This window comes from Myotis brandtii, unplaced genomic scaffold (genome assembly GCF_000412655.1).
Source record: "Myotis brandtii unplaced genomic scaffold, ASM41265v1 scaffold324, whole genome shotgun sequence".
NCBI classification, from domain to species: domain Eukaryota; kingdom Metazoa; phylum Chordata; class Mammalia; order Chiroptera; family Vespertilionidae; genus Myotis; species Myotis brandtii.
In genome coordinates, this window is record NW_005362439.1 from 1,028,184 (window position 1) to 1,050,425 (window position 22,242).

General features: G+C 41.9%; 1 protein-coding gene across 5 annotated transcripts in view; it reads left to right on the plus strand.

The window, feature by feature from the left end:
• Positions 1–22,242, plus strand: part of EXT2 (exostosin glycosyltransferase 2) — a 119,162-nt gene that overhangs the window by 21,620 nt on the left and 75,300 nt on the right. For all 5 annotated transcript variants that reach the window (XM_014543300.1, XM_014543299.1, XM_014543301.1 and 2 more), the window contains exon 6: positions 62–155. In XM_014543300.1, the coding sequence (XP_014398786.1) occupies positions 62–155 (94 nt within the window). The remainder of the gene's footprint in view (positions 1–61; positions 156–22,242) is intronic.

Genomic DNA, 22,242 nt, shown 5'->3' on the forward strand with positions numbered 1-22,242 from the left:
TCTGTAGAAGTGCTCTGTGAAAGGGCTGTGTGTATGTAAATTGTTCTGCTGTTGTTTCCAGAGCCTCTGTGGTTGTGCCAGAAGAAAAGATGGCAGACGTATACAGCATTTTGCAGAGCATCCCCCAAAGACAGATTGAAGAAATGCAGAGGCAGGTAAGAGGCCAAGCAGTAATTAGGTATCTCTTTTCCTGAACCCTCTAGTCACGAGGGCCAGTTACCTCCTCTGGTGGTGAATGCCCTACATTATGTCAACCTGCAGAAGAAAGTGGCACTTTCCTGTCTCCCTTTCTACGTCTCTCTCCTGCTTTCTGATGCCCCCTTTCTCTGTGCTACTTTGAGACCTTCTAAAGCACTCCATTGATGTGCCCCTTCTCTGAGTATCCTATGTTCCAAAAATGATCTCTTTTCCCAACCCCATATTTCTAGACTGGACTGATCTCAACTAGAGGTGAGATTATCAGGTTGAAGTAATTCCCAGATAGGTATAAAGGTTTAGCCACTAGATGCCAATAGCACACTCTCATCCCAAGTTGTGACAATCGAAACTATCTAGACATTGCCCAATGTCCCCTGCGGGACAAATTGCTTCGATTGAGAGCCACTGTTCCATTGATAGTTAAGGTCTCAGCTCTAAGGTTAGAGAGAGTTCTTTTGTTCTGTAGGACCCTTTCCAGAGTATGCTGGACATGTTGCCCTCTGTTTACTGTCCATCAGTTTAAAACTGACCTTGGCAGGAGTAGCTGAAAAAAATAGCATGCAACTGGTTCTGGGAAGTTTTACACCTCAGTGAATTCTCTTTGGGGAGGTCTCATTTGGATCTTTTTGTAAGACAGGCATAAACCTCTTGCCTCGGTGGTTGATCCATAGAGCCCCTGGTTGGTATGCCAGAGTGACCTGAGGCTGAGGAGCCCAGTGATTTATTTGCTGAGCAACTCGGAACTAGTTGAAGGAGCTGCAAGGACAGTTGTAGCCAGCAGAGGTCTCCATCCACTTTTAAGTGATCATTTTCCTTCTGTGTCAATGTTTCTAAGAAATCCTAAATCCTAAATGCCATGAGCTGCTCTGGTGTTTCACTCTGACATCGTCCTCGAAGCCTCTCTCCAGAAACTATTCTTTCATTGAGGAAGAAAGAGTGCTCAGCACAGGATTTTGCTCTCCCTAGATGGGATAGAGCTACCGTTTCTGAGTTGACCCCAAGAATGTGGTGTGGGATCTTGGTGATGAAGGGATTGCAGTAACATTTTGCAACTTAGAGTTCAGTATCAAAAAGGCTATGCTCTGATCAGTGTAGACCAGCCGTGGGCAAACTACGGCCCGCGGGCCGGATCCAGCCCGTTTGAAATGAATAAAACTAAAAAAAAAAAGACCGTACCCTTTTATGTAATGATGTTTACTTTGAATTTATATTAGTTCACACAAACACTCCATCCATGCTTTTGTTCCGGCCCTCCGGTCCAGTTTAAGAACCCATTGTGGCCCTCGAGTCAAAAAGTTTGCCCACCCCTGGTGTAGACAATGGCCAAAATCCTTATTGTGCCTTGGGAATTAGCATGTACCGAGACAGAAACATATTTAGCCTGACAAGAAGAAATTGCATGTTCCCCATGACCTTAGATGTGATAGTGAAGCAGCCATAATGTGAAATACAGGGCTAGAGCCTAAAGTAAGTAAGAGCTGTCGTTAAGGTAAGGTTTTTGAAGAAAAGTACAACTGATGGCTCTGTTATCTACCCCTGAAGGGCAACAAGAGTGCTGGCATACAAGGCATTGGACAAGCTAAGGGTGGCTTATTATTTGTTGTTGTAGTTTTGTGGGTAGGTTAAAAGCCAGTCCCTTCAATTAGTAGAGGATAATAGTTAAAACAGTATCAATCAGCCTTTTATTGTCCTATGAGCTAAATTAACTAGTTGATTAATTTAGTGAAACCCTAATTAAGTGTGGGGTTTTTTTCAAGGGAAGATGATAGGAGATGATAAAAAAATCTGTGATCCTCACTCTAAAAGGCCTAACAGTCATCTTGTGGACATATGGGTATGAGCACAAAGAACGTTGAGGAGATGGTGCAGATTTTCTAAAGTACATTAGGGGTCTGAAATGGAAGGAAGAAGATATGGGGTAGGGATCGATTTATTGGAGAGGTGGCATTTGTGGAAGGCTTTAAAGATGGAGTGTCCCATCAACCATCTTTCTCACAATGGAAAGCAGGAAGAAGTGTGCAACTAAATACTTTTCTATAGTCAAATGGAACATTCATATCCCCAGTCTCTCTTGAATCACAATGAAAAAGAAAGCAATCGAGGATCTTGGAAGGCTGGATAGACACTAGACTGGATAGTTAGAAATGTTTGTGTAGATAGGGAGGAAGGTGTAAATGGATCCCTAGTTTTATCTATTGAGTGGAGTTTCCAAACATTGTTTTATTGGTCAGTGGCTCCACCAGTAGTGACCTCTAACCTCAGCCACACTAGGAGGTGGAAGTCAGGAGCCTGCCTTGCCTTTGAACTCTTCTTTGTACTCAGTTGACTCGGAGCCTTTGAGGTGGCAGAAACATTCAGCATCTTCTTTTCTCTCTCACCTTTAATGCTTGGGTACGTTAAAATATTAGTTTTTCTTCGGTCTATTGCACTGACTCACTCAGTTTGCCTTCATATTTCCCTACCAGGCATACCAACTATTTGGGCTGCAGAGGCATTCTTGAACATATAATGGGCTGATTAGGAACAAGAAAAAATGCTTCTATTTAAGAGAATAAAACCCCAGGCATGTGGTACCATCACCTACCAGGGCAGAGTTAGGCCTGGTGGTGGTAAAGGAGAGAGCGGAACAGACCTCAGAACAGCAAGTGTGTGTGTACTTATTCCCAGGAGCATCCCTAAAACTAGGCTCTCATTTTATCTTATTTATACATAATTTCAACACATTGAATTATCTGATTTCCATAGCCATAGTATAAAAATCACAAATTTGAAGGGGTGAGAGACTAAAAGTGAGGGTCTCTGAGATGGCTCACCTGTCAGTTTAGCATAAACTGAGAAAGTGGAAAACCTATTTTAAAAATATATCTCTTGCCTGGCTGGGGTGACTCAGCAGTTGAGCATCGACCCAGGAACCAAGAAGTTGTTGGTTTGATTCCCAGTCAGGGCACATACTGGGGTTTCAGGCTCAATCTCCAGTGGGGGCACATGCCGGAGGCAACTGATTGATGATGTTCCTATCTCATCGATGTTTCTATCTCTCTATCCCTCTCCCTTCCTCTCTCTCTAAAAAACACAACAGCACAAGTCAATAAAAACATTTAAAAAAATGGATCTTTTTGCACATGGATATACTGCAGGCAGCTTTGCAGGCTTCACTCCATCACTATGCTCGAGGTGTATCATTGTAAGATGGCAGAATCCTTCAATTCAAAGAAGTACATATTTGTTTGTGTTACATATTTTAGATTTCTGACATCCAAATGATTTTCACCCCGAAAACATTGAACATAGGTCTTTTCCTTCCCCCTGAAGCTGTTATTGAGGTAGTATCTTAAAGTGTAGGAAATACAGAAATTGATATTCCTTGTGATGCCCTTGAATCTTTAAGCAGAGGTTTAAATTGTTTAGTATCCTATATAATGAAAGGCTAATATGCAAATAGACCGAATGGCGGAACAACTGAACAACCGGTCGCTATGACGTTCACTGACCACCAGGGGGCGTGTGTGTGGAACATGGCAGACAGCGGCCGTGGCGGGACGGTGGAGCAGGTGAACGGGGGCACCAAGGCTGGGTGCCAGTTACTGTCATCGGGGCGAGCCTCTGGTGATTACCGAAAATTCTTTGCTCCTGCGAGCCACGGTCCTGTCCAGAGCTTGCACCTGCTGCCGGCACCTGGCGCCGGTCCTGATCGCTCAGTGCCATCAGTGGGTCTGAGCGGCGGCTGCTGGCCCTGATTGCCCCTGAGGGCTTCTCCATCTCCCCCTGCTCCTGAGGGGTGATTGGGGCAGAAGCTGCCTCTTGCACCTGCTGATGGCACAGAGCAATTGGGACTGTTGCCAGGTGCTGCAGCGGGTGTGAGCGGTGGCTCCTGCACTGGCTGTGGGTGCGAGCAGAGCTGGCACCATAAGTGCATGGGAGTGGTGGCAGCCAGAGTGGGCCTGCCAGCAGGGAGGGGACCGACGCAGGAGGGGTCGGGAGGTGGCACGGAGGATGGGTTGAGACCCACCCCTGTGCCCACCGCAGACTTGTGGCCCACAGTTCCTTTCAAGATGCACAAATTTGTGCACTGGGCCCCTAGTGTGTGTGTGTGTGTGTGTGTGTGTGTATTTATTTATTTTAAAATATTGGCTCATGTATTTTATAAAGTTTTCTATCTAATTTTTTTATTTTTTAAAAGTGTTTTTGTGATTCATTTAAAGGTATCTCACTACGCTTTAAACAGAGTAGTGAGATAGCTAGTTGGAAGAGTAAGGTGAAGTTTTCAATGTGAAAAAACAGGATAAAGAGACATTAAGTAATCCTCCCAAGACCACACAATATGTGAGGGACAGACAGGGAGCCCAACCTATTTTGCTGCCCACAAATTATTCAAATCACTGTGTGGCCAGGATTGAGACTGAAAATCAGGATGAACTTCCCAGTGATTCAGACTAACTGCTTATTAGATAGTCTTTAAAAAGTTATTACTTGAGACATTTAGATTGGACACATCCCTGGAAATATATTGTAAAGACTGTGGAAAAGATTTCACTTCTAATTTCCAGAATCAATATTGTAATGCCTGTCATTCTTATCCCCCCAACTGTGAAAGTGAGAAATTTTTAACTGAACTCTCAAGGCTTTTAAAAAATGCCTAATATTCGTGCCTCCCTTTCTCCCCCATACTCCAGTCCCAACCTGCCACTCCAAGCTGTTTCCCAATCTCTGCTTTCATACTTGCCCTGAAGAAAGGTATTGGATTGCTTACCCTTAAACAAAACACATTGACCTGATCCTGGAGTTCTTCCTGTGAAACAGACAACCATGGTTCAGATACAGAGTCCGCTCCTTGGCCAGTGGGAGAGCCATGGGGATGAGTGTAACCACTTCATGGGATATTTTGAATTTGGTAATACTTTTCCAGAGCGCTGTGTACTCTGTGTTTGAGTTTTTCTGAAGGCATAAATCCATACTGTGGAGGATGCTGGCCCATGTATGTTGTGGAAAGCAGGATAAAATAAGGACTCATTTAATTGGAACTCTTAAGGAAGAGCATTTTTGTGTGTTTTAACTTTTCTCCCCCAACTTTAGTATTAAGAACCTATTGGAAAAAGACTTTTGCCAAATATCTGATGGGAAGCCAAGAAAAGCATTTTAATAGAACTGTCTGAAATTTATAGTGCACTAGGGCCTGTAAATAAATTTTCTTGTCTTTAAGATTTGGGCTGATTTGCAGTTATTTTGTATAGCTTCTGAGATTTAAATCCTCACAGGCCAGATGGAGGGACCATAAAGCTGCTTTCCTTGGCAACCTTGGCCTACCTTGTCCATGGCAAACATGAATGAGTAGTCTATGGAACTTAGTCTGCAAATGCTCACTCACCTTATTGTGATACCAGCTTTAATTGTTTTTGTGACTTTTCCTAGAGCAGCCCACCTAAATAGTCTCTAAATTTAAGGTAGTGTCCTTAATTTCATAATGCAAACAAATCAAATATGTATCAGCCACCTGCTTTGTTCCTAGTTGTACAGGCGTGTTGAGGGAGATTTTAAAAGGGGGATCCTGTCTTTAAGAAAGCCCTCAAGAGTGTTGGGACAGTACTTTCAGCAAAATACATTAAAGGCCGGAAGTGCTGTGTAGTTAGTTGTGGGGGGAGGGGGTAGGGGTGTGGCTTCTGTGAGAGGCTTAGTAGGTAAAATGGAGCAGTTGGGGGCTGGGGGGACTTTGAATACCAGTAGGGAACTGAAGGAAATTCTCTGCAGAGAACTGAAGGCAAGGATAGTAATGACAAGTGAAGAGTAATGAAAAGATGTGTGATGAAAGGGGAAAACAGTTTCAATCAAGCAGATTGAAAAAAAAATATCAAAGAGCTGGAAGGGACCTTAGAAAAGATTCAGCCCTTTCCTCATATTTTACAATCACAAGTAAGCCCTGGAGTTTAAGTAAACTTGGGTTGTCAGGGCCAGAGCTGAGCCCCGCTGGAACCCAGGTCTGACTCCCAGTCTGATGATTCTTTTTTTTTTTTTTCATTGTCACTGCAGTGTTTTCCAAACTGAGGACCATGATTCATTAGTTGCTCATGAAGTTAAATCATTGGTTCAAGACTGGCATTCTATTTTTAAATAATGAAATATGATAGAAAGAAAAATACCATCGTATTACCTAGTAAGGATAAATATTTCCTGAAACCTTTCAGTTATGTATGTATATATGTAGGGAGTTGCAGAATAAAATGTGTTTATGTGTTTCTTAGTGTGGTTCCTAGTCCAAAAAAATTGAAAAATGCTGGTAGTGGAAAGCTTTTGAGTTGGAGAAACCTGAATTCATAGCCTCAGCTGTGCTGTCTTACCAGCTTTGTGACTTCAGGCAAGTAACCTGACTTTTCCAAGCTTCAATTTTTCTTCACTCAGGCCTGGGACTAACAATACCGTAGAGCAGCTGAATGGTTCAGTGAGTAACTTGCTTGAAGCATGGAGATTCTGGTCTGTCTGCTCCATGCTGGCAGTGATTTGGGAGCGCTCCGCCTGGGTCTGGGTTTGAATATTGGAAGGAGCCTCCTGGTATGGAGTTTGGGCTTCAGGAACCACAGTGAATTACTAGCGCGGATGCATTATGCATTTGCTTCTGGGCTTGGAAACTGGAAAGATAATTTATTCCTGTGGGTTCTGATACACTCTCTACAACTTGACATTCACCTCGCTGTTTTTCTGTTAGAGTCAGAATTGCTTATTAAAATAAGTGGTTTTCTAGCTGGCCTTTAAAAAAATTCATTGGCACATTTGGATAAAGTACTATTACTTTTTCCCCTTTTCAGTGAGAAAAAAATTTTAAGGCTTTTTTCCCCTCTTCTAAGTGTCTCTGCCAAATCATGATTTTTTAAAAAGTTTTTTAAAAAATGTACTTTTATTGATTTCAGAGAAGAGAGAGGGAGAGAGAGAGAGAAACATCAGTGATGAGAGAGAATCATTGATGGGCTGCCTCCTGCACGCCCTACACTGGGGGTCAAGCCCACAACCCAGGCATATTCCCTGACCTAGAATCGAACTGTGACCTTGTGGTTCATCGGTTGATGCTCAACCACTCAGCCATGCCAGCTGGTCCAAATCATAATTTTTATTTTATTTTATTTTATTTTTTTCAGTTGATCAGCATAGTGAGGTTCTTTTGCCAGGTTCTCCCAAATCATGATTTTTGAATTAAAAAATTAAAAAAGATAAACTTATGGAGAGAAGTTAAAACTAAAATTGACATTTTGGGTGGTGAGTAGTTGAATCAGAATTTACTGGATCTGAACTAAAAATAAAGGATTTTCATGTGAATTTAAGTCAGGTATCCTTTAGACTTAGCTGGTCGTCGCCTTCTACTGAAAGGAGAACGAGTTCTTCTATATGATCCTCCTGTACTCGCTTCTTCCCTCCCTCTCCTCCTCCTACCTCTGCCTCCCTGCCCCCGCTCCTTTCTGGCCAGCTCCATCCCATATTTGTAATCCCGCTGGAGAGCAGAGAAGAGAGCCTCATCCCAGATGAATTGGGCCAGGGGCTAAAACACTGCCATAAATCTGCAGCTCATTTTAATGCCACGTTAAAACAGTGTGAGCGGCTGGTTTCCGTGGCCCCTGCCCTCTTTCTTTATGGCCTTCTTTGGCTCTTCTTTTTAAAGAGGCCCTGTGGAGTAATTTTAAAGTTCTTATCAGTTTGCTGACAGCTATATGGGCCTTTCTGCCGAGTCCAGGAGCTCAGGCAGGCGTGTGAAACTTCTGATATTAAAATTGGAGGAAAATGCCAGGCAGAAGGGACTGGGTGGTGCAGCCGTGATTTGGAGGTAAAAGACTAGCAAGATCATTAACCTTTGCAGGTCCGGAACTTCGCCATTGCGGGATACATTTCTCTTGGTTGGTAGGGGCAGGGCAGTAAGGGTCAGGCAAGGGAGGATTTCCCAAGGGCTTTTATATTCATTCTGATTAGAAATGCTGTTCTGTTGACAGTTTGTGCTTTCAAGCTCCCGCAAGTGAGCTGGGCAGCCCTGAAGAGTTAGGGGAGCCAGGTTTACAATGTATTTTTTTCCCTAAAGGCCGTCTGGCTGGCTAGACCTTTGCACGTCTGTCTTCGCCAGCTCCGGCTTGTTGTCTCTGTGTCCACAGCATCACTTATCAAATTTAAAGGGACTTTCATCAGTCTGCTTTGCTGCCCTTTTAGACCCGATTGCTAACCCCCAGTAATCCTCCCAGAGTGCTCCCTGGAAACGCCAGGCCCCCTATAAATGTCAGCCTGCCATGCGTGGCCCTTTTACTCTCCCTCACAGAGAAGCGACTGGAAGCTGCTCCTCCCTCTCCCCTACCACTCTTCCTTTCTTTCTTTGCTGGAAAGCTCCTGCAGCAGACAGCTGAGGGGAAGGAAAAACCATTACCTGGATCTAGGCCAGCAGCTTGATGGGAGCTTCAAACTCTCTGGCATCTCCTGACCAGAATGTTTTTCCAGGCATTTCAGAGAGTGCATCCTTACCCTCCTCCTTTCAGCTTTCCAGCCTCGCTTTCCAAAGGGGTGGGGTGGGTGGGATATGCCCTCACGATGGGCTTCATCTCTGCCTGTCCTTTTTCTCCTAACTAAAGCTTTTAGGAAGAGGTTAGTAGAGATAAGCAAAATCCAATGGATATATATATTTTCAACTGCTCTGCCCCTTTTGGCACAAACCCATTACTTTTCTTTTTTTTAAAATAGTTTTGGACATGAGCAGTTTTGCAAGTGTGTTCAATTTAAAATAGCCATTTAGCTTGAGGTTGGGGCAAAAAGCAAGGAATTTTTGTAGTAAGTTAGTGAAATTATAGCACTGTTGATCTAGGATTGATGATTTTCATTGAGCAAACAATAAAAAAAAATACTGATTTGTTTTATTACTTGTGTAGCTCCTGTGGGGAGGGTAATTAGGTATAAAAACCTAATACAAGCAATAAAACAAAACAAGGCCCCAGACTCCAAAGCAATAGAACTGCTTTTTTATACATTTCTGGGAACTGAGTTGATACCCTGTAATTACTAAGAAGTTTAGTGAACTGGGTGCTATTACTTATGGTATAATTTTAACAAATTTATTAAAATAATAAATAAATATCTTGGAGGTTCTCAATAAATATGATTATTCTTCAATACACAGCCTTTTCGAGGGTCAGGGTAGATGCCTCATTGGGCATTGGTTAGGTTAGAGAGCTCTCTCTAAAGAAAACCATGGGTTAATCCCTCGTAGTGAGTTCCAAATATGGGGTGTTGCTCCAAAAACTGGCCTCTGTAATAAAAGTATTAAGTATTAACTTGCAGCCTGTATAAGAATTGTCTATAACTCTTTGGGGCTGATTTCCCACAGGGTAGGTCTATTTGTGAAGCATTTCTGAGAAATAATTACTCCCTGCAGGAAAAGTAGTCCAGGTTTTGTGAATTCATTATATACCTACTCAGAAAAATATCTAGGTTTGTTTATAAAACAATAACTTATAAATTATCAAGTGTTGATATGTTTGGTAAAGAATTCATTGTTTCAAATCTTCTGTAAGGGTTAAACTGATCTGTAGGATTTCTGCCTTCATTTATAAATATTAATATGTATGACTAGAGGCCCGATGCCTGAAATTTGTGCAAGGGGCTCAGCCCTCGCAACCGAAGTGGCTTGCCTTGGCCCTCACAGCCCCAGATTCATCTGGAAGGTCTGGTAGTCCAGAAGGATGTTTGGAAGGTCATTTGGCTGTCTGGTCTAATTAGCATATTATGCTTTTATTATTATAGATTATACATTTATATATTCAGTCTCCCTCAGCATCACAGAGGTTGAGAGAATTTGGAGTTGCTTAATTATTTTTGTCATGGCATAATTTTCAGTTTTGTAATAACATTGTCTTATAATTCTGTGCTATTGTTCTTGAGAATGTATGACAACAATCATGTATTCATTTATTTTCACTTTAAAGACCGTTAAGCCCTGGCCACTGTGGGTCAGTTGGTTGGGCATAGTCCTGTGCACCAAAAGGTTGCCGGTTCAGTTCCCGGTTAGGGCACATGCCTGTATTGCAGGCTCAATCCCTGGTAGGGAGTGTGCAGAAGGCAGCCAATTAATGTTTCACTCTCACATCGATGTTTCTCTCTCTCCCTCTCCCTTCCTCTCTCTCTATAAATCAATAAAAAAATCTGAAAAAAAAGTTATTTAATACTGAATCAGATCAGGGTTGGTACGGAAGTAGCTTCACAGAAATCATTTCTGATATTACAGATACCTCTCTCCTTGTAACTTATAAGGGGAGAGGTAACTAAATATAACTTAATTTGTTATATTTAAATATGTACTTCCAATTTTATTAAGGAATTTAATGGTAGGGGAGCAGTTCACTTGTTATCTTTCAGATTCCAATACTGTTTACTAAAAGGAGCAAGTGTTTTCTTGTCAGGTATTTGAAGTCCATATATGTAGTGAAGTGTTTTTAACTTTAGCTTATTTTCACCAGGTCTTGATCTTCTAAATGTACCATTTGTGTTTTAGGAAAAGCTTGCAGTTTTTGGTTTCAGCTGCAGACTGAGGGCTGAGCTCTGCAGTGAGGCATTTTGGCATTTGATGTGAACGACTAAAGGTGGTGGCAGACGGAAGGGTCAGAATAGCATCCTGAAGGATTGAGCACAGTGCGGAGGGAGCAGCGGTCCTGACTGTACCCCGTTTGGCTTAGAATAACCACAAATCAGTGTTCTCCCAAACCTCTTTGCTTAGCAGGTTGTAGGTAACTTTACATATGACGTAACAGCAAGCATAATCTTTGGAAATCTTTTTGGCATAACTGGCAGATGGGAAAGTATGGAAGAAGATTTCAACTGTCTAATTAGCTACCATAGCTGTTTTTAACTGTGAGATGAAGGGAGGATCAGAATTCCCTGTGGGATTTTCAAACTTCACGTATCTCTCTCACTGTCACTCAAATTCCTAAATGCTTTCTGGGCTAGGGGGTGTGGGTGTGGATTTCTCTCTAGAATCTCTGCCATGATGAACCTGAGTTACTCTTACTTGTGGGTATATTGTTAGCCTTCAGGTGAAAAAAGTGGGGAGGGATTGAGAACCTCTGACTTAGCATGTGGAGCTATTTCAAGCTTCTCTGTCTGTTCAATTTTGGGAACGTACCTTGGGGTTTCTACTCAGAATCAATAGGAGAGCTCACATTGATGACACTTGATCAGAAGGTGGGGCTTTCCAGCAGCAAACAGCTGGTAGAGGACTCCTGTGTGGCTGTCAGTGGAGCAGTGACACTGTTCTCAATTTCTCCTTTCCTGGGAGTGCACAGGGACAGTGAAGGGCTCTCATGAGCTGACTGCTGACTTAGTGTCCCCAGCCAATTAAAGAACCTGCCAAAGAAATCTCCTTAGCTTCTCTGGAATCGTTACATCATGGGCAACAGTAGAGGAGAGAACGCCACCCTAACGTGGCGTGACATGATGACAGCTTTGGGGATGACATAAGTTTCCAAGTTCTGTCTTTTTAGTCCCTTCACATATTGTGTTTGTGTGTGTATCTTAATTAAAAGAGGCAGGCAGGCCTTTCAAGTGTGCCTGGTTGGAGTGAGGCTTGTTTTATATTTCTTCTCTAATCAAACAAACGAATGCTTGCTTTCTCCTGGTTTTAACATAGCAAACATGGGAAATCTCACCCCAGGCAGATTCCTTTGCAACAAGTTGACCCAAGTTATGCTCTTATTTATTTATTTTTGATGACAGATCCTGATTAAAGTTTTCCAATCCACCTTTCAGCTTTTTCATGGGAGCAGTCAGGAGAGAGCTGGTCAGCTGCTAATCACTACCCAGGCTCCCTGACCGGACCTAGGGAACAGTGGGACCCAGAGGCGTGGATAACTCAGAAATCTGGACACAGCAGACATGAGTCCCTCGTCTCTTAGCTGGGAAGGTTTGACCAAACACAATTTTATTGGTCAGTGGCTCCTGCTTTAGTAACCTTTCACCCCTATGGTTCTCGGTGGTGCAAGCCACTGGCCGGCCTTGCCTTTGAACTCCTCATGGCTCCTGCCACCTCAAAGGCTCCCAGTCAGAGGCTCCTGTTTTGCTTGGGATCTCTCCTCACAGCAGGATGTCAGCAGTTGGGAAAACTGATCCATCCTTAGAACATTGACATATCTGAAGGTGATACCCCTGAGACTCGAAACCTATGGCTTTCTATTTCAGGAGCTGTCTGTCATATGTCAGGAAACATGACTCAGGCTCCCCCTTTTCCTCCTCGATCCCTTCTTGTTTCCCATAGGACAGGAGATCATAACATGGGAGCATTCCCTACGAGTATTCACGAAGTCCTCCCCTACCTTCAAGCTCTTTCACCCACTTTCATTCTGACTGCCCCAAGTAGCATGCATTTTTAGAGAATTTTCCTTTTAAATAGGACTAAAACATGAAAATCATGTTCATCCTTGGTGTCTGGAAGCACAATTATAAAGATGACATACTGAAAAAATAATGGGGTTTACATGTTCCAACCCAGTGCTTCTAGATCAGAGGAGCCCTACTTGTGAGATAGCCCTGCAGTACTTTTCACTGCCTTCTTGATTCCATTCTACCTTTTGGGAAAATTAACATCTTGCAAGAAGACAGAAATATCATGGACTGCCCTCCCACATCTGCTTGGCTTCCTGCCTAAGGAACAGGAGTGAGAGCTTTAGTATTGAGAGGCAAACCCAGGGACCCACGGATGTTAGATGACTTCAATATAGCTTCTCTGGCAAGAAATCAAACTTCTCATTCTAAGAATATTGATAGCGAATGCCTCTTCTACTCATGATGCCTTTAGCTTAGAAAAGGAGCAAATGATCTCCGTTGACATCCTCTGCTATTCTGGAGTTCAAATAGAATATTACTGAAATCTTTTGTAAAAAGGACATGCTGGCAAGGTCTTTTCCTGCCTCTGAGCAGAGGTTGAGTTTTTAGCAGCCCATCCAGGTTTCAGAAGAGCCAGGCCTAATTTTACCACTGTCTTGCTTAAATTTCCCAGTTGGCAAAGGGAAGGGGGAAATCAACATTTCTCCTGTGTCTGGTGCTGTATTGGGAGCTTCCTCATGAAAATTTGATGAGCTACTTGTTATTCTAATTTTTATAAAGGAGGAAAGTGAAAGTTAGAGGTTAATTGATGGCCTGAGGTTACAAAGTTTATGTAGCCGACTTGGGATTGGGTAGAATTTGTGGCATGTGATTAAAAAGTATGAAGTTTATTTATAATGCTCTATTTTTCTTTGTTTTGAGCACCTTTTGAACTTCTATAATCATCTACACTATTTATTAAATGCCCATGTTTGGTAAGACACTGTACATGGTTCAGAACTGTACAAACCATGGTCCTTGTTCTCAAGCAGCCAGCAATCTTGAAGGGGGAGGTATGCAATGTCACTAATGTCTATATTAGTTCGCTAGGGGTGCAGCACAAAACATCATAGACTGCGTGACTTAAGCAACAGAAACTTATTTTCTCACAGTTCTAGAGGCTGGAAGTCCTAGATCAAGATGTCAGCAGGGTTGGCTGCTCCTGAGCCCTCTCTCCTTGGCTTGCTGATGGCCACCCTTTTGCTGCCTCTCTGCGTATCATCCCTCTGTGCATGAGCACCCCGGGGCCTCTCTGTGCGTCCAAGTATCCTCCTCTTAAAAGGACAGCTGTCAGATTGGAGGAGGGTCCACCTACAACCTTATTTTAACGTAATCACCTCTTTAAAGCCCTATCTTCAACTACAGTCAAATTCTGGGGTACAAAGGGCTCCAACATATAAATTTTGAGGGGTCACAGTTCATCCCATACCAATGTCCATATAAGGTACAAGAGCCAAAGTCAATAGGTGTCCTTTATTTTTATTTATTTTTTCAATTTCTTTATTGATTAAGTTATTACATAAGTGTCCTTATCCCCACATTACCCCCTATCCCTCCACTCATGCCCTCACCCCCCTGTTGTCTGTGTCCATTGGTTAGGCCTATATGCTTGCATATAAGTCTTTTGGTTGATCTTTCCCCCTTACTCCCACCCTCCCCTACCTTCCCTCTGAGGTTTGATGGTCTGATCGATGCTTCTCTGTCTCTAGATCTGTTTTTGTTTATCAGTTTATGTTGTTCATTCTATTCCATAAATGAGTGAGATCATGTAATATTTATCTTACTCTGACTGGCTTATTTCACTTAGCATAATTCTCTCCAGTTCCATCCATGCTGTGGCAATGGTTAAGAGTTCCTTCTTTTTTACAGCAGCATACTATTCCATTGTGTAGATGTACCACAGTTTTTTAATCCACTCATCTGCTGATGGGCACTTAGGCTGTTTCCAAATCTTAGCTATGGTAAACTGTGCTGCTATGAACATAGGGGTGCACATATCCTTTCTGATTGGTGTTTCTAGTTTCTTGGGATATATTCTTAGAAGTGGGATCACTGGGTCAAATGGGAGTTACATTTTTAGTTTTTTGAGGAAACTCCATACTGCTCTCAATAGGTGTCCTTTAGTGGCTCAATTGCAATAAGAGGGATTTTGCTCCTACTGTGGAATCCACTTCTGAGGTGTTTTTTCCTAATCTCATTCTCAGCTTCTTACCAGGTATGAGCAGTAGCAATAAGGTACACCAAAAAGGTGGGTGGGGTGGAATGGGTAAAGAATAATTTTTTAAAAATATATTTTTATTGATTTCAGAGAGGAAGGGAGAGGGGGAGAGAGATAGAAACATCAACGATGAGAGAAAAGCATTGATCTCCTGCCTCCTGCACACCCCACTACTGGCGATTGAGCCCGCAACCTGGGCATGTACCCTTGACCAGAATTGAACCTGGGACCCTTCAGTCTGCAGGCTGATGCTCTATCAAAACAATATAAAAACTGAGCTAGGGAAAATGCTCAGTTTTTATATTGTGTTTTTGGAAAGGTTCTTAGTAGTGAGATTTTTTTCATTGAAAGTTGAAATATCACAATTCATGTTTTAATTAACAGAAAGGGAAAGTTCAAAGTATAGGAATATGCACCAGATTGAGAGCGTGAGGACTTTAAAAATGCTTGAAAATTCAAAAAAGATTTAACAATGCAGAAAACCTCTTTTTGTGATAAAGATGATTCTTCATTCTTAATCTTATGTCATTCAAGATTGATTTGGGTGCAGGAGAAACAGAGGATAGTAAAAGAAAAAGATATATAAAAATATTGTACTTCTGTTTCTAAAGAGATTATTAATTTAGCCTATAACCATACATGCCTACTATTTGTTGACTCACATAAATACATCGTCTGGATCAAACCACACAACACACGCCCCAACTCATACATGTACACTTGGGCCTCACCTTGTCTCATGTTCTAGTTCTTTCTCTGTATCCTTTCTCTGATGATAACTCAGGGTTTTAAACTCTTTATAGGAATCAAGCATGTAGTCCGATGCCATGTGAGTTGTAAAGAGCTTGTAAATACATACCCTTGAAAAAAACACCTGGTCTGATTAAAAACGATCAAACTTAAGCAAGCGCCCTATTTTGCCATTAGAAAGTATCGCCCTAGACTTCATCATTTAGACCTCTTTCTCACATTTTTGTGATGACTAAGGAATATATGCTGTAGCCATTTTCTCTGGTAAGTATAAGTGGAACTAACTGCATATTAAATCTGTAATCACTTCCCATAAATATGAATGCTGAGACTGGAGGTGAGCAGAGGAAAGCTTTGCTTCCAAGTGGGTGAAATGTGCTTGTATATGAACCTTTGAGAATTTTCCCACCAGCGCTGTTTCAGAATAGTATTTGGGTACTGGTCCATGTACTTGCTTGTTTTTCTAACCTTTGAGTGACTCATAGTTTGGGATGGAAGAATGAGATCGAGAATTCCTAGGAACTGAGCTATACAAAGGGAAAGTTGTGTCTTCAGCTGTTCACTTGGGATAGCACTGCTCTGATGTTGAGAGTTCTTCAGAAATTCTTGGGACAGAGCTAGGGAGACATTGCCTGGGACGCCATGTAAAAATGTCTTCATCGAAGTGCCAGGAGAAGGGGGAAAATGAAGAGGTGGCTAGCAAAATGCTAGGCATGGAGAAAGTTAGATTTAAAGAGGTAAATACCTTGTAGCCAGCCAAGAGACAAGGTTTTGAGCAAGTTCTCAAAGTTCTGAGAAGGGTGAGAAAGAGAAAAATCCATTTAGTGTGGCGCAGTTCTATAACAGCATTTGTTAATATTAAGGTGATTTTTTTCTTTTCATTTTCTATGTGCCAACTGGATAAAGACTATTTTAAACAAGACAAAACAACAACAACAAATCTGTGGATTCTAAATTCTAGTATATTTTTAGAAGGCTGAGAATGTGGGAATGAGGTAAAAATAAAATTGAGACTAAATCCTAGGAGTTACTAATTCCTAGTAAGAATCATAGGCTCTGTATGAGATCCTGGGAGAAGAGCAAAACCATGCTCACTAAGGTGTGACACGTTGGGTCTTGCACGGGCCGTGGCTGCATTTAAAAGGGTTCTCAGCTCTTCCCTCAGAGCAACACAGCTTAAAATAGAGACCCTACTGGTTAAGCCACATCTAGTCCTGTGTTGCTGCTGTTGGAAAAAATGAGTGGTGACATTGACAAGGGCATTCTACCTTAATCCATTCCAGTTTTCCAAGACACTTGAGCCTTACTCAAGAGGGGCTGCAGGACACCAGTGTAAAGAAGTCATGAGAACCCACAGAAACCCACTACCCTAAATCTGTAGTGTTTATGGGCCAATTTCTTGAATCCTTGCCCTTCAGTGGGGGCTAGTAAATTGTTAGTTTGGCTGGGAAGGTAAGTTCCACCCCCTAAAACATCAGGGAGTAGAGTATACATCCTGACTTTTGTGTTGAAATTGTCAGATGAATTAGAAAAGGAGGTGATGGATGATGGGGAGTCAGCTGCCGTCTATCAGAAGGACTAAGAATAATCTGGACTGTGAGAAGTTGGGGTAATACTAATTCGTGTGTGTGTGTGTGTGTGTGTGTGTACGTGTGTAATCTTACTGGGTATTGCTGGGATGTGAGAGTTTGGTTTTTTGTTTTATTTACTTTAAAAATTATTTTGTAGCTGGTTTATAAATTTAACTTTATAAATTTTTACTTTTAGCACTGGCACATTTTTAGCTGATTCTCAAGGGTTTTCTTAATAGCAAATCTATGGAAAGCTGTAGGGTTTATTTTCAAATTTCTTTCCTTTCTGTTTTCTTATTATATTAATTTTTTAGATTTATTTCATTCTTTTCCAAATTACAAAATTGGATACTAAATTTTTGTACAGTAATGCGTTGTACATCAGAGTAAAGTTAAAGTATTAGATTAAAAGCATTGAAATTTCAGAAATATTTGAGGTCTTTAGCATATTTCACATCTAATATTTTTAATAAAAATTAGCTATATGCTTTTCTCTTTTAAGTAGGTGAGATATGTTATCAGGCTTCAACTTAATGTTTAAGGCAAATATCAGATTATTAATTTTAGTGAAATTATTAATGAGGAAAGAAAATGTTTTAATATTTTCTATCAGCCAGATCCCTATAGATTTAAGGAATTTAATAGAATGCCATACTGTATATAAATAAACTAGGTTGAAAAATTTATAAGACTCAGTGAATTCAACTTCATGGTTTTTATTCCTTTCAAAATACACTAAATATAGTGTGCTAGCCCCAGCTGGTTTGGCTAGTGGATAGAGTGTCGGCCTGTGGATTGAAGGGTCCTGGGTTCAATTCCGGGCAAGAGCACATACTAGGGTTGTGGGCTCGATCCCCAGTAGGGGGTATGCAGGAGGTAGCAGATTAATGATTCTCTCTCATCATTGATGTTTTTCTCTCTCCCTCTCCCTTCCTCTCTGAAATCAATAAAAAATGTATTAAAAAAATAGTGTGCTAATTTTTTTGGTACTCCTTCCTCCAGGAGATGGAGCTTAATTATCTTCGCCTTGAATTTGGACTGAACATGGTGACATGAATAGAATATGGGATGGGAACAATAGTAACCTTATAATGGAGAAACCTCACAGACCCCGTCTTAACCAGGTGACCAAGGTTAACTTTACCTGTAATAAGTCATGTTGATATCAGATATCTCCCAATACGATGTGAAGAGAAGGGCATATCACCTCTAGTATTCTCTAATATCCATAACCTCTAATAATTAGAAAACATCAGATCAATCCAAACTGAGGGACAGTCTACAAAATCCTGACCATTTCAAGTCAAAAGTGTCCAGGTGATGAAAGATGAGGAGAGACTGAGAAACTGTCACAGATTGGAGGAGACTAAGGAGACATGACAACTAAATGCAATGGGCTGTCCTGGGTCAGAGTTCACAGAAAAAGCCCTTAGAAGAAAACTGAGGAAATCTGAAAAGTCTGTGGTTTAGTTAACTTCTTAGTTTTGATCATTATACCATGGTGAGACAAGATGCTAACGTTGGGGGCAGCTCAGGCTGAGGGGGATCTGGGGGCTCTGCACTACGATTGCACCTGTTCTCTAAAATTATTTCAAAATAAAAATTTTAAAAAGAAAGCAGTTACTACTTTGCATGGTAAAGAAGTAAAAAACACACACAAATATTTACACTTACCAAAAATTGTGAAATGAACTCTGCTTCCTGTTTTGTGAACAAATGTCTGGTTTTGGGTAAAATTCCAGTGAGTGTGATATGTGTGGATTCCTCAAGTGCCGTGTTCAAGTGATTGAGATGATGGCGCTGGGAACACTGTCCCCGAGGATGGAAAAGGGCCTCGAGAGAATCACAGACTTCCAGGGGGAGGACGCATGTGGAGAGGGCAAATAAAGCAGCTTCTTGAGGGAGGAGAGAAAAAAGCACACTTGTATTTTATGTAGTAAGGTATTTTCAATGTAACTAAATTAACAAGATAAATGTTTTAAGAAAAAAAAATGGTGTACTGATAAATCCCAGGTATCGTAGCCTTTTATGTTTCAGGAATCCCTTTTTATTTTAAAGAAGGCAAGTTCTATTGTTGTTTATTGAATCCTTGAGTAAAGGTGTATCAAATATTTGTGAACTTCTCCTCCAGAAAATCTGGTCACATGGGCATTGTACAGTTTTCTAAAACCTTCGCCACATGAGAAGTGCCTCTGAGTGGTTTTGTTGATATTCTTTTCCCTAATTTTAAGTAAGTTGTCATTTAACTCTTACGTTTATAAAAATGGAGTAAGCAAAAGAAGGAAGAAAACCGGTCTTGCTTGTGTCCATTCTCAGTTAGAAATCAGGGTGCTTGGAAAGTTCCTCATGAAGGGCATTGGCTCCCTGCTTCTGCGCGCTCGCCCTTATGGCACGGACGCCCGCTGCATAGGAAGCCTGGGACAGGCAGGGATGCTCGCGGTCCCATTTGTCACAGCAAACAAAGGAAAGGACGTGGGCGCCTTTCGTACATGTGTTTGGAAAGACTTGGAATCCCTTTGGAAGTTTCAGATTCATCTTCAGACACAGCTTTGAAAAATTAATCCACGAGGTGTGGAAATATTTTCCAGCCCTTCGCCTGAAATAAATGGTTCTGTCAGTGTGAGTGTGTTAAGAGAAAGTTTCCTATAGCTCACATCTCTTGAATTTCCTAGTTGCTCAGAGGCAGAGTACTTTTGCATCTTTAATGGTGCAGCTGTGTGTTTTTTTTAAGCTTTTTGAGGGAGAAGGTGAATGTTTTATTTAGTTTCCATCTCTCTACTGAACACCCCCACCTAGTCATGCAAGTTAGTCATGCAAGTTGCTTACCTTTTTCACTAGAGTCTTTAACTTACTACTAATAATTATTTTTAAAGTCCCTGTCGGATAGTTCTACCATCTTGGTCCTCTCTGGGTCTGGTTCTTTAGACAGCTTTGTATTATGGCACTGGGTTGTTTACTCTTGTTTTTTTTGGTTTTGTTTATTTGTTCCTGATAAATTTTGGTTGAATGATGGACACTCTCTGTAGAGAAACAGGAGACTAAGGTAAATGTCGTGTCCAGAAACGGACACACCGCTTCTTCTGTCAGGCCATGTGTGTGGGAGGTTACTCACTCTGGTCGTTGGGCTGGGTTTGGGTTTTCCTGTTGCTAGACTTCCTTCAGCGCACCCCAGACTCAGATGCCGCCAGCGGTCAGCTGCTGCTACTGTGTTATTAGTGTGGGGCCCGAGGACTGAGGTTTTTCTCAGACTTCCCACCTCACCCTGCGCTTCCACAGGCCCTGCTGCCTGTGCCACCAGGAGGTCTTCCCCCTCAGCGGGAGACTTTCACTGCTTGTGTGAGGTGCTGGCTCTTGATGGGGGCAGTAGGGTTCTCCCTACCCGCCGGCCCAGCCTCAGTCCCAGGCAGGCCCATTTGTGGGGCCTTCTCAGAGTTCCTGCTTCTTCTGCCCGTGGCAGCTGTCTGCTGCAGGGAATCTTGGGTTGGAGAGTGCCCTGCCCCTCTCTTACTAGTAGCTGACCTCTGCATGGTGTCAGAGCAGGATCCTGACCTGCATAAGTTTTCTTACTTGTCCTCCAGGGACCGGTGGCTTTTGCTTCTGCTCGCACAGGGCGTGTAGCCTAGTCTGGGATTCCTGGTGGGAGGGTGGCTTCCTCAGTGCAAGGCTTAGGGTGTAGCTTGCAGGGGCTGTGGCTTCAACCCTCCCCAGTGGCAGGCTGCCTTTCCTTCCTCTCCCAGAGGCAGTGCCTCTGTGCCTGACCTTGGGTTGGGAGCATTTTCTGCTCCTCCCGCAGCAGTTGAAAAGCCTTTGCTTTGGATAAGAAAAAACTCCAAGAAATGGGCAGGGATTTTAGGTGTGTGCTGTTCAGGACTCTCTTTGGTTTCCTTCCCTTCTGCAGTCTTTCTCAAAAACACCCAGTAGAATAGAACTTGCAAATGAATGCGGACTACCCTGTGTTTGGAGCTTCCACAGTGTTTTACTAGCCCACTCAGTTTTAAGAATTCGTTAAAATTTTAGTTGCCTTCTTTGGCTGCTTTTATGGTAGCCACCTCTCCCTTCCATACTCTTCCAAAGCTGAAATCATGTGCGTCCCATCTCTCCTGGAGGAGCTTGACACCTTCTGAAATTTTGTTTTTCTCCCTCAAATCCACGTCCCTCATCTTTCATCTTTTAAAATTCTGTATACAAGATGCAGTCATTATTATTAAGTGATTATTTGCCCCTTTAACTTCATAGGTTGGAACTTAGAAGATTTGGAAAATTCCGTGAGTTGCGGGTGCCTCCGTGTGCCGATGAGGCAGTATTGTTGGGTGGGTTTGTTCTTTCAACAAACATTTGACTGACTGCTCTTTGACAGGCACTGTGCTAGAGGCTGGGAATTCAGTGTGAGCAAAGCCAGATGCATTCCCATGCCCATGGTTTCTGCAGAAGTACTGTCCTCTTCCTTGAAAGCATAGAGAGTCGGCTACAAGGCACATGTTATTGGTTGCTGTACTTGTCATTATAAAGTTCTGTCACACTCCCATTTGATGTATTTTATTATTTCTAACTCTACTGTCTGACCAGTTGGATTTCTTTACTGTCTAGAAGAATTGAGATGGCTGGAGTGTAACATTGAGATCCTACTCTGTCTCTCTTCTTCCTTCTTCCATTCCCAAAACAAAAAGTGTTAAAGGCATTCTAATGTAAGTGACGAAGACCCTAAGAGGACAGGATGAATGTAAGTTTTGAGGAGAGAGCTAACATTTTCTGATTGTCTGTTTTGCATTAGGACTTTATAAGAAAGAAGCTTCATAAACCTCATCTCATCAATCATTAAAGCTTCATGAGATAGGCGTTAGGATCTTCATCTCACAGATTTCAAACTTGAAATTGTGCAAGATGCTCATAGCTATGGCTCTTTATACTATACTGCACTGGCTTCCTTTAAACTTGTATTATTGCTGTTAGTTTTATGGTATTGAAAATCAGAGACATTAAGTACATTTAATTGATGTATAAATGTAACTTCAATTTGAAGTACCTATTTGCTTATGGTCGTTTTAAGTTGGCCTAATCCTTGCCCTTGAGGAACTTTATTATTCTCGTGCTTGAAAGGATTCTAGGAACTTTGTAATTTATATGCTTTGGAATATGCAT